General features: G+C 32.1%; 1 protein-coding gene across 1 annotated transcript; it reads right to left on the bottom strand.

Annotated features, from left to right (window-relative positions):
* Positions 1-237: 237 nt before the first annotated feature.
* Positions 238-12,139, bottom strand: pla2g10 (phospholipase A2 group X). The gene is made up of 4 exons (XM_030140161.1): positions 11,912-12,139; positions 10,375-10,552; positions 4,359-4,465; positions 238-931 (listed from the first exon to the last, which is right to left on the bottom strand). Exons 1-4 carry the CDS (start codon positions 11,940-11,942, stop codon positions 768-770), a joined length of 480 nt encoding a protein of 159 aa, XP_029996021.1. The 5' UTR covers positions 11,943-12,139; the 3' UTR covers positions 238-767.
* Positions 12,140-12,555: the final 416 nt, after the last annotated feature.

Below are 12,555 nucleotides of genomic sequence, written 5' to 3'. Positions count from 1 at the left end.
TTTTTTTTTCTTTAATGGACCCCATTATGCAAAGGTTGAGTTGATTAAATTTAAAAACTGAGGTGAATAAAAGAATAAAACCAGTGCTGTAAGTGTAAGGTAGTATGAGCAGTGTGTTAAAGGTCATTATCTGGATATAATGAGTCATTTAATCGCTATTTACCGACTATTTTAGCCATTCTGTGGACTTCAGGCACAACACTCTGTCATTATAACATGACGCCATCAAAGCTTTAGAAGGAAACAGTCACCTCAGAGAGTTTGCACATTTATTACAGAAACATAAAAGTATTTACATAAGACGTCGGTCCGTCGGTTAAGTAAGAAAGAAAGAAGGAAAGGATGAAAAAGAACAGTAGATTTAACACGAAAGACTCAATTTACCCATTAGGTCATTGGATTTCCCTTTTTTTTTTTTTTTAAACCAGTGAAGGATGTGGATTCTTACACACTGCCAAAACACTGGAAGTCGACCGTGTAGTCATGCCCTGGTTCTACCCCACCCAGACTTTCAACAAATAAAAGTACTGTTGTTAGCTCTGGCTATCTGATCCTTCACTCGCTGATTAACATCTGACCTCCTTCTGCTGAGCTTTCACTGAGTTTCAACAGAGAACTGTGTAAACATGCTCCTGATTTATTTTTCACACATATATTATTACTTTTCCAGCCCAAAAAAAAAGAGTAATAAACATAATTAAACAATATATGTGAAGATATAGATATTTTTACAGCCCTTACAGTACAAAAGGCACTTGGGGTATTCATTAAGATTTACTGTGTCCGTAAATATTACACATCGGATGTACGTGGCCGCAGAGAAAATCAGGCCATAGGGCGTATTTCTTGATGAAAGGTGCTTTTCTCAAACATTTGGCAGCATCTCTGTCACACTTACACAGCATCTTTTCACATTTGTCCTCTAAATCATCTGCAAAGAAGAACAGAAGGAACATTTTTAAGTCACACGCTGTAAATAGGGTTAAATATTTGTGTACAGAAAGAGTCAACCTTTCAGCCGCTAAAGCAGGGGTGTCAAACATACAGCCTGTGCGCCAAAAACAACCCACCGAAAGGGTCCAGTTGGGTGAATTTGTTAAATACAAAAAATTACACAGAGGATATTAACCCTTTCATGCATGAATTATGAGAACCTTAGCTGAGATTTTATTCCTGAGTGTTTTTATTCCTTTTTAGGCATGAAAAAACAAATGCAATTGAATTTTTTTATTGAACCTATTTTTTATGAAAGTAAATTTGTTTCTTTATTGCTCTAATCATAAAAAATATTTTCAATCAAAAAAAAAAAAAAACTGCAATAAAAAAAAAAACTTTTCAGTCAAAGAAAAAAAAGTGTTGAATGCAAAAAAAAAAAAAATTAAGATCCAAAAAATTGCATTTGAACACTTTTTTTTTCTTTGATTGAAAATGTTTGGGGTTTTTTTGAGTGAATTTTTTTTTTTTTTTTGGATTGAAAATACTTGTTTTTGGTTTGTACTTGCAGCATAGTAAATGTACTGTGGTTTATTTCTCTACTAGAAAACAAAGTCAAATAAAGCAATTTTAGTGATTTAACTGGCAAAATATTCAATAAAATAATCTGAAATATAACTAAAAGTAACAAAATAAGACCAATGCAAAAAATATTTAAGATCCAAAAAATTGCATTTGAACACTTTTTTTTCTTTGATTAAAAATGTTTTTTTTTTTTTTTTGAGTGAAGTGAATTTAATTTTTTTTTTTTTTTTTTTTTTTTTGATTGAAAATACTTGTTTTTGGTTTGTACTTGTAGCATTGTAAATGTTCTGTGGTTCATTCCCCTACTAGAAAACAAAGTCAAATAAAGCAATTTTGGGTGATTTAACTGGCAAAATATTCAATAAAATCATCTGAAATATAATTAAAAGTAACAAAATAAGACCAATGCAAAAAATATTTAAGATCCAAAAAATTGCATTTCAACATTTTTTAACTTTGATTGAGTGGGTTTTTTTTTCTTGAGGTGAAATTTTTTTTTTTAAATGAATTTTTTCTTTTTTTTTTTAATTGAATTTTATGTATGTATGTATGTATGTATGTATGTATGTATTTATTTATTTATTTATTTTTGATTAAAGCAATAAAGAAACAAATCTACCTTCATAATTTTACATGGAGTTCTAAAAATGTCCCCTCCGCTGGACACCATGTGTTTAATTTTTGAAGCAAAGAATGCAATATCAGAAAGGGATCTACTGTGTGAAAACTATAAAATCAAAACATTTTTAACACAGCTAATCTGATGTTTTCTCACATTTGATCATATTCCCAATTTTTTATTAGTAATTGATTTACACTCAAACACGTCACTATAGATCAGGTTTATCAAGAACAGCAAAGTTACAGTAATGGTATAAATGTCAGTGTATTATTAGATGATGCGTAAGTGTCCACTGTGTTGGCTGATATGGAACTAAAACAACAAAACCCATGAATATATTAGAGAACAGCTGGAGAATAACTGTCCACTGTAGTGACCACTATACATGAAAGGGTTAACAATCAAGGATGTCAAAATCATTTTAGATCAGGAGCCACATATGCAGAATTCAATCTCAAGTGGGTCAGACCTGTAAAATAATAGCATTATAACCTGTAGAATGGCAAATTTTCCTCTTTTTTTACATTTACAAACTATCCTTTCACAATAACTGTGAATAATCTGAAATGTGTAGTGCAGTTTTAACAATATTCTGCCTGTTACTAAATGTTCTATACATTTGTAGATCCACTGTGATCTGTAAGTTGTAATGCACATGTTTAAATGATAACCTAAGGCATGATATTGTTAAAATTGCATGTATTTTTCCTCAGATATTTCAGGTTGTTTGTGGTTGTTCATGTTATTCAGTAGGGCTGTGTATCGGCAAGAATCTGGCGATACGATGTTGATCACAACGCCAGGATCACAATACGATATATCACGATATGTCATGATACTGTTAAAAAGGCAATTTTTTGTTTGTTTCTTTTTTTTTTTTTTTCCAACTATATTTATTGAACATTTTCAATGAACACAACAGACATTATATCAATTCGTAACAGTCAATGCACAATCAAGAATGACATATCTGACTGTCAACACCCATCCCTTCCCACCCACCCAACCCACAGGCCCAAAAATAAATAAATAAATAAATAAGGAAAAACATAAAAGAAAATCAAAAACAGAAACCATAAATAACGATAAAGGAACTCAAATCGTAAAAAAAAAAAAAAAAAAAAAAAAGGCAGTATAGTACACAGAAGTAAGAGAAGAAAGGAAAAGACTACACATAATTTCTCATTCCCTCCTTTCCTCTCCTTTCCTCTCCCTTCCCCTCTTTCTCAGTGATATTTAATCATCTATATTCTCTTTCTTTTTTTTTTTTTTTTTTTTTTTAAATGATTATTTCCTGGAAGGATTGAATTACACCAGAAATATGTCCAAATACTAAACACATTTTTATGTCAGAACAGGATCTAATGCCATAACACAATTTTTTTCTAATTCTCCTAGTTTCCAAAGGAACTACCATCTGCCTCTCAGACAGTAAAAAGTGCTTTTAGGATGTGTAAAATAACCATTATTTCATAAAACAGTGTTAAATAATAATAAATAAGATAGAAACAATAAAGAAAAACAAAAAACAAAAATGAACCTCCGCCATATCTGCATTTGAATAAATACTTTAAAATATTTATACAGTACTTTTTAATATCGATACAGTATTGTGAAATGAAATATCGTGATATATATATGTATATTGCAGAACCGCTATTTTCTAACAGCCCTATTATTCACATTTTTTAAAGGATAGTTTGTAGATGTAAACATTTCCATTGTGTGATTTTACCCTTTTCATTCAAAAATATAGAGAAAAGTTTAGAGTTGACATTATTTTTAGGTTATTATGTTATTATTTTACATGTCCAGCCTGTTTTAAATCATATTGGACTGAATGTGGCCCTTGAACTAAAATAAGTTTGACACCCCTGCACTAAAGATTCATTCATAAAAACGTACTTTTGGAGAAAAAAAAAAACCCTATAATTGCCCCATTTCACATCAATATGACTGAAAAAAAACATCATCAACAGCCAATCCTTTTTGGTTTTGACATGTTCCGCTTCATTAAAGTTGTTGCTATTTATAATTCTAATTTATGGAGCTTAAAATATCACTAAATGTGTTCTACTCGCCTCCAGCAACACTGAAGATATTTGTAGCATATACACAGTTCTCTGTTTGACTCCTGGGTTTACCTCTGGTAATATTTACCTCTCAAAAAGAAATCAGCTGCTCCTTTACTTTCCATATTGAAAACATAATGTCATACCGCACTCAGCTTTCTGGTCCTCACACGTCCACTTGTACTGGTCTGTTTTTGTTTGGCATCCGAAACGTTCAGCATCTCCATAACAGCAGTCATGTCTGTGGCAACACCTGTTTTCAACACATTTATAGAGAAACACAAGGAATGTATTAGTGTGAAACAGAGGTGTTTCTACCCCTTATTTGTTTTTTTTTGTTTTTTTTACTTTATGTACATTTTTAACTTGCTAGAAAAATGTCAAAACCATATACAGTACATGGTTGAAACATTATATTTTAACAACAAAAATACACCTTTATCTACCAGTATTCTTATTAGTATTTTTCATATTTATATAATTTTTCATCTAGTTGAATACAATATATTAGTGTACGATTGTCAGTGAAAAGAGGTAGAGAAACAAATAGAGAATAGTGGTAAATTAAACAGTATCTCTTTAAACTGAGAAAGAAAAACATTCCATTCACAATATGATTTAATAAATGCATCATGGAAGTTATGTGTTCTCCCCATATTAAAATGCTTTGCAGAAGTACACGTACACTTAACATACCTCAGTGGACTTTATTCAAAACAGGACATTTTCATTACATTTTCCTAAATATATGCTTTACTATTTTCTTAATTTCACTATACAAGGAGGAGGAGAACAGAGAGAGACTCTGGGAGATGACAGGGAACAGTTTGTATTATATAATACAGACAAGACAGAAGAAAGAGGAGGAAAAAACATAGAAAAAAATCAATTTCTGTTTATGTGTTGTGGATTGTATTTCAAATAAAAGTCCAAAGTCCATTTTTGGCATTTTTGGTACTCAGTATAGAGGTTGTTTTACCCCAGAAACATACATATACTGTTTACGTGTATGTGTATATGTAAAATATGTGTATGTGTATAATATGTATATGTATATGTATATGTATATGTGTATGTGTGTGTGTATGTGTATGTATATATGTATATGTATGGGTATGTATATGTGTATAATATGTGTATGTGTATAACCTGTGTATGTGTATGTATATGTGTATAATATGTGTATGTGTATAACATGTGTATGTGTATGTATATGTATATGTGTATATGTATGTGCATGTATATGTGTATGTGTATGTATATGTGTATGTGTATGTATATGTATATGCAGATGTATGTGTATATGTATTGTGTATGTATATTATATATGTATATGTGTGTGTATGTGTATGTATATTATATACGTATATGTATATGTTTATGTGTATATATGTATGTGTGTATGTGTATATGTATATGAATATGTGTATATGTGTATATGTATGTGTATATGTATATATACATATGTATATGTGTGTATGTATTTGTACATATGTGTATGTCTATTCCTATATTTAATTTACTGATCATGTAGATGTTCATAAAGACCCAGTGCTATTTTTGAGTCAGTTCCCACATGAATTTTTCTCTATATTTAATCGTTTTTAAGTGATTTATTACGATTAATTGTAATATTATCGTCCTTATTTTGCATTATTTCAGTGTAAATCATGTATTTTCATATATTTAATTCACTAATCATGTAGATGTTCATTAAAGCTCAGATTAAATTTGATGGTTATTATGGAAGAAGCAGAGAAAACTGAAGAAAAAGTAACTTTTTCAGCAAAGATATCAATAACTAAACATAAAACAAGTGTCTCCATCCACTGTCATTGATCCAGCTCCATGGATTTTTCTGGTGAATCAATGTTGTAGAAGATGACGGTGTTTCCATGTTCACTACGGAGCCTCTGAACGTCCAAATTGAAAAGATGAGAAACTGCATTTTACACCAATTATTTCCATGTATTGATAGGATTAGTGGATCAGCAGGTGTTAAACAGTTTAAATCAGTAGATGGTTTTTGTCACCAGTGGATGTTTGGGTCTTTATGGGTTGAATAACTTTTATTAGATTTGATAGTTTAGTCTCAGAGTTTCCCCTAACCAAAAAAATGGTATGCTTTTCTTTCACAAATGTAGGAACGATGGTCTTAAAATGTACAAAACAGTGGAATTTCTCTTGCCTAGCCCTCTAACTCCTCTGCACCCCTAAACTTCTGACCGTAGAATGGCCCCTGGGTGTGAAATCTGCCCAGTCTGAACCAGACAGAGGCAGGACACCAGTAGGTGGATAGTCTGAGAGTTGTGGTTTACATCACACCACAGCTATTTTAAAAGCAGTGGGGGGAGGATCGCCACAAGAGTATGTACAACAGATAGTTAGCAGTTAACTGGTTTGGGGGGTTTTGATGCCTCGAAGGGGGGAATAAGGAAAAGAAGAACAAGATGGCAATTAGAATTTGGGTGTGGAATTTTGGACCTATTTTGAAAAACCCATTGGACCATATGAGTCTGTGCTTCCGCCCCATCGCACTGCATTTGTGGTTCAAACAAGTCATTGAGGAGCGGAAACTGTGTGTACACAAGTAGGATGTACAGGGAACCGAGTGGGGGAAAAAAAGTGGAGAAAATCATGTGTATACACCAAGAGTGAAGGGCTAATGACTACTAAAGCGTGTAAAATGACATCCTTGGCGCAGTAATGTATAGGTGGGTCGCACATGTACAGTATGTTGATATTTTTGGACACACTGTTATCAGGTGAAGAGGCGTTCATGTTTTCATTAACCCATAAAGACCCAAACCTCCACCAGTGACAAAAACTACTACTACTACTACTGATCTAAAAGCTTTAATACCTGCTGATCCTATGAAAATATAGAAATAACTAGTGTAAAATAGAGTTTGTTGTCTTTTTATGGTCATCAAATATGACCCATTTGGATGTTCAGAGGCTGTATAGTTACCACGGAAACAGTGTCATCTTCTACAACAGGGGGTCAAACTCATTTTAGTTCAAGGGCCACATGCAGCCTAATATGATCTGAAATGGGCCGGACCAGTAAAATAATATAACTAATAGGATAAGAACTGATAAATAATGTCAACTCCAATGTTTTCTCTATGTTTTTGAGATAAAAAAGTAAAATTCCTTAATGAAAATATTCACATGTACGAACTGCGCTTGAACATAACATGAACAAATATGAACAACCTGAAAGTTCTTAAGAAAATAATTGCAATTTTAACAATATTACGCCTTAGTTTATCATTTATACATGTGCATTACGACTTACAGATCACAGTGGATTTACAAATACACACAATATTGAGTAACAGGCAGAATATTGGTACAATTCCACAGACTTCAGACATTTTTGTTCAGGTTATTCACATTTTTTCTAAAAGGCTAGTCGGTAAATGTAAACATTTGTGTAATTTTACTGTTTTTACACTAAAACAAAGGGGAAAAAATGGTTTTCATTATTTATAGGTTATTATGATAGTATTTTACTGGTCTGATCCACTTTACATTGAATTGACCTAAAATAAATTTAACATCCTTGATTATTAATATATTCAGTGTAATTTTTGCATTTCACAAATTCATCCCACAGGCCAGACTGGACCCTTTGGTGGGCCGGTTTTGGCCCTCGGGCTGCAGGTTTGACACCTGTTTTCTACAACATTATTTCACCAGTAAAAACCATGGACACACTGGGCTTATGTAATGGATCTTTTTCTTCAGTTTTCTCTTTTTTCCCCTTCTTTTATATAATAAACCTCAATTTTAATCTGAGCTTTAATGAACATCTATATATTAAGTATATAAAATTTGGCAAAATACTGGATTTTCACTTAAAACTGCAAAATACAGAGCATAATATTCGGGCAAAATGGTGATAAATCACTTCCGAAAGGTTAAAAATAAAGAAAAATTCATTTGGGAACTGCCACAAAAGTAACATTCTGAAGAAAATTTTGTAGATGTAAACACTTTTATAATATAATGTTACTTTTTTCACTGTTAATTTACTGGTCCTGCCCCCTTTTGATGAGTTTGACACCCCTGTTCAACTTTGATCCACTAGTAAAACCCATGGAGTTTGATTAATAACAGTGGATGGAGACACTCTGCTTGTGTAATTGATCTTTTTCTTCAGTTTTCTCTTTTTTCCCCCCCTTTTTTATATAATAAACCTCAATTTTAATCTGAGCTTTAATGAACATCTACATACTAAGTATATAAAATTTAGGAAAATACTGGATTTTTACTTAAAATTGCAAAATACAGAGCGTAATATTAGAGTAAATGGTGATAAATCCCTTATGAAAGGTTAAAAATAGAGAAAAATGTATTTGGGAACTGCCACAAAAGTGGCATTCTGAAATAAACTTTGTAGATGTAAACATTTTTATAATATATTGTTACTTTTTTTCACTGTTATTTTACTGGTCCCGCCCCCTTTGATGAGTTTGACACCCCTGTTCTACAACATTAATTCACCAGTAAAACCCATGGAGTTTAATCAATGACTGTGGATGGAGACACTTGTTTTTATGTTCAGTTATTGGTGTGTTTGCTAAAAAAGTCACTTTTTCTTGAATTTTCTCCGTTTTTTTAATAATAACCCAGCACTTTACTCTGTGCTTTAATGAACATCTACATAATCAGTGAATTAAATATAGGAAAATACATGATTTACTCTGAAAAAATGCAAAATAAGGTAGATAATATTACTATCAATGGCGATAAATCACTTACAAAAGGTTAAAAATAGAGAAAAATCCATTTGGGAACTGCCACAAAAGTAGCATTCTGAAGGAAACTTTGTAGATGTAAACACTTTTATAATATAATGTTACTTTTTTCACTCATATTAGGCTGAATGTGGCCCCTGAACTAAAATGAGTTTGACACCCCTGTTCTACAACATTAATTCACCAGTAAAACCCATGGAGTTTAATCAATGACTGTGGATGGAGACACTTGTTTTTATGTTCAGTTATTGGTGTGTTTGCTAAAAAATTCACTTTTTCTTGAATTTTCTCCGTTTTTTTAATAATAACCCAGCACTTTACTCTGTGCTTTAATGAAAATCTACATAATCAGTGAATTAAATATAGGAAAATACATGATTTACACTGAAAAAAAAAAAGCAAAATAAGGTAAATGATATTACAATCAATGGTAATAAATTACTTATGAAAGGTTAAAAATAGAGAAAAATCCATTTGGGAACTGCCACAAAAGTAGCATTCTGAAATAAATATTGTAGATGTAAACATTTTTATAATATAATGTTACTTTTTTTCACTGTTATTTTACTGGTCCCGCCCCCTTTGATGAGTTTGACACCCCTGTTCTACAACATTAATTCACCAGTAAAACCCATGGAGTTTAATCAATGACTGTGGATGGAGACACTTGTTTTTATGTTCAGTTATTGGTGTGTTTGCTAAAAAAGTCACTTTTTCTTGAATTTTCTCCGTTTTTTTAATAATAACCCAGCACTTTACTCTGTGCTTTAATGAAAATCTACATAATCAGTGAATTAAATATAGGAAAATACATGATTTACTCTGAAAAAATGCAAAATAAAGAAGATAATATTACAATCAATAGTGATAAATCACTTACAAAAGGTTAAAAATAGAGAAAAATCCATTTGGGAACTGCCACAAAAGTAACATTCTGAAGGAAACTTTGTAGATGTAAACACTTTTATAATGTAATGTTACTTTTTTCACTGTTAATTTACTGGTGTCGCCCCCTTTTGATGAGTTTGACACCCCTGTTCTACAACATTGATCCACCAGTAAAACCCATGGAGTTGGATCAATTACAGTGGATTACAGTTACAGTTACTGATATCTTTGCTAAAAAAGTCACTTTTTCTTGAGTTTTCTCTGTTTTTGATATAATAACCCTCAACTTTACTCTCTGTTTTCATGAACATCTACAGGATCAGTGAATTAAATATAGAAAAATACATGATTTACACTGAAAAAAATGCAAAATAAGGTAGATAATATTACAATCAATGGTAATAAATCACTTTAAAAAGGTTAAATAAAGAGTAAAAATTCATTTGGGAACTGATACAAGAATAGCTCTGGCTCTTTATGGGTTAAAGTTCTGGTTTTTTTCCCTCACCAGTCGGCCTTATCTCGGGGCCAGCCTTGACCACCCAGTCCACAGTAGCATCCATACACCATATACGCCAAAGCGGACCTCCCCGTGCTGCATTTGATGGCCCCCGCCAACTCCAGGAGCCCTCTTTTAGTCCGCTGGGAGCTGTGTGTCGCCGCAGAAGCCACGGCCACTGCAAGAGCTATAAACAACACAAGAGCAGGAACAAACTCATCTGTTTTCTGGTGAATAAATCTAGGTTTTCTACACCCATATTTGTGAAGTATTGTTCTTTCCTCATGCATTCCTTCTGGATATAGTAACACAAGATTTTCAGTCATGGTAAGTCACACACAAATACAACAAAGTGTCAGATAAAAACATGAACATTAATATAGTTTGGAGAGTTGCCTTATAGGAACATACTGAAGTGTTTTTAACTGTTTCATGCATTAATTATAATAAAACTGAAAATTTCTCCCTAAAAAGAATGGATTAATTGAGTGAGATACATATATTATAGTCGACACAAGTTTAATCATAAATGTTTTTTATAGTATATTATAGCATTTATAGCATCCAAAACCTTCTTACAATAAGGCTAGCATATAATTCACATAGGAAAACTAGTGTAAACTGTAATAGTAGTAAATATTTATTAATAATTAGGCGATCCATGTAGTAATTTTGGTATTATTTTACTATATCTAGACCAGAAATGGCTATTTAGGAGTAATTATTGCATGGATGAAAAGGTTAACGTCATCTGTCACTGTTTATTTATTTTATTTTATTTTATTTTTATTTACATCTTAATCTGTTTATTATGGGAGCGTGATTGTTTCTGTGTATTTTTACTTTTTTAATCTATTTATTATGCAAGTGTAATTGTGTATGTGGGTTTTTTTTATGTCAGATGAATGTACCCTTTAGGATCGCACTTTTTAATTTCGTTGTACAATGTACAATGACATTAAAGATATATTCTATTCTATTCTATTCTATTCTATATTCTACTTTTTTTTTTCCTTTTTTTCCCTTTTTCTGTCACTGTTTATAAGATTTTTATGAATGGTACAAATGAAGACTTGCACTATGTATCATTAAATATCATTAGAATTTCAATTATTATCTCTAAATCATGTGGAAATTCAAAATAGTGACTTAAATATCACTGTATTATTGATACAAACTGTACTTAATACTATCTGTTAAGTATTTCTGTTTGTTTATCCACTAATATGGGGTGTTTGCGCAATGTAAAAGTACATCCACACCTGCCACCTGTCTTTGTTTCGTCACAGTGTGTGTGTAAAACCCACAGAAAAAACCCCACGCCTAACACAGGAATGCTCTCTTATGCCTTAAGGTTCACAAATACATTTATTCACATGGATAAATTCCACAGAAGATCCAATACTGAGTGTCAGTTTGCAGGTTCTTCTCTCCTTAGAATAACACTGTGACTGTGAAAATCTCTTACCTGCTCCGCTCTGCCTTCCCTCTGGGTTCTTAAAATAACTTAAGCCCGAATAGAGAGTAAAGTAAATAAGCAACTTACCAGATAACAGGAGAAGTATCCGGTAAAACATGGCATTCAACAAGCAGCTGAAGTCCACTCCAAGTATCGCTCACTTACACTTTGTGAGTGGAGCGTAGAGCGTCTGAGTAGGGAGCTTTTTTTAGATGCTGTTTAAATAAGCTCCTGAGCATCACCATTGGCCAGAAGTTAATCTAGTGTTTGTAAAAAATGAGCGCCCTCCAGTGGAAACAGCCTGAAGGATTCACTCAGAGTTAAGTGAATATGGAAAATCATTTCTATGAAGTGAATGCAGAAGTTTCTGTGTTTCACATACAGATGCGGAAAAAATTATTAGACCACCTTTGTTTTCTTCAATTTCTTGTTAATTTTAATGCCTGGTACAACTAAAGGTTAATTTGTATGGACAAATATAATGAAAACAACAAAAATAGCTGTTAAGAGTTTAATTTCAGAGCTGATACCTATCCATTTCCATGGTTTTCTTGATAATAACGAAAATCACTTCAGTTCTTACATCAATATCTATGGCATTGTACTGACCAAAACAGTGCTTTTAGGCCAGGGGTCTGCAACATTTATTATCAAAAGAGCCATTTTGCCAACTCTTCTGTGAAAAAAAAAAAAAAAAAAAAAAGTCTGGAGCCACAAAAAATAACAGAGCT

Source organism: Sphaeramia orbicularis, chromosome 8, assembly GCF_902148855.1.
Source record: "Sphaeramia orbicularis chromosome 8, fSphaOr1.1, whole genome shotgun sequence".
NCBI lineage: Eukaryota > Metazoa > Chordata > Actinopteri > Kurtiformes > Apogonidae > Sphaeramia > Sphaeramia orbicularis.
This window is presented reverse-complemented; position numbering and strand designations above follow the sequence as displayed.

Bases quoted from the DNA above. Each gene is read 5' to 3' on its own strand.
- pla2g10 (XM_030140161.1), bottom strand. From the start codon at position 11,942: ATGTTTTACCGGATACTTCTCCTGTTATCTG. The intron at 4,466-10,374 runs GTGAGGGAAAAA...TGTTGAAAACAG, and splicing joins CCCCGAGATAAGGCCGACTG to GTGTTGCCACAGACATGACT. The intron at 932-4,358 runs GTATGACATTAT...TCTTCTTTGCAG, and splicing joins GGACCAGAAAGCTGAGTGCG to ATGATTTAGAGGACAAATGT.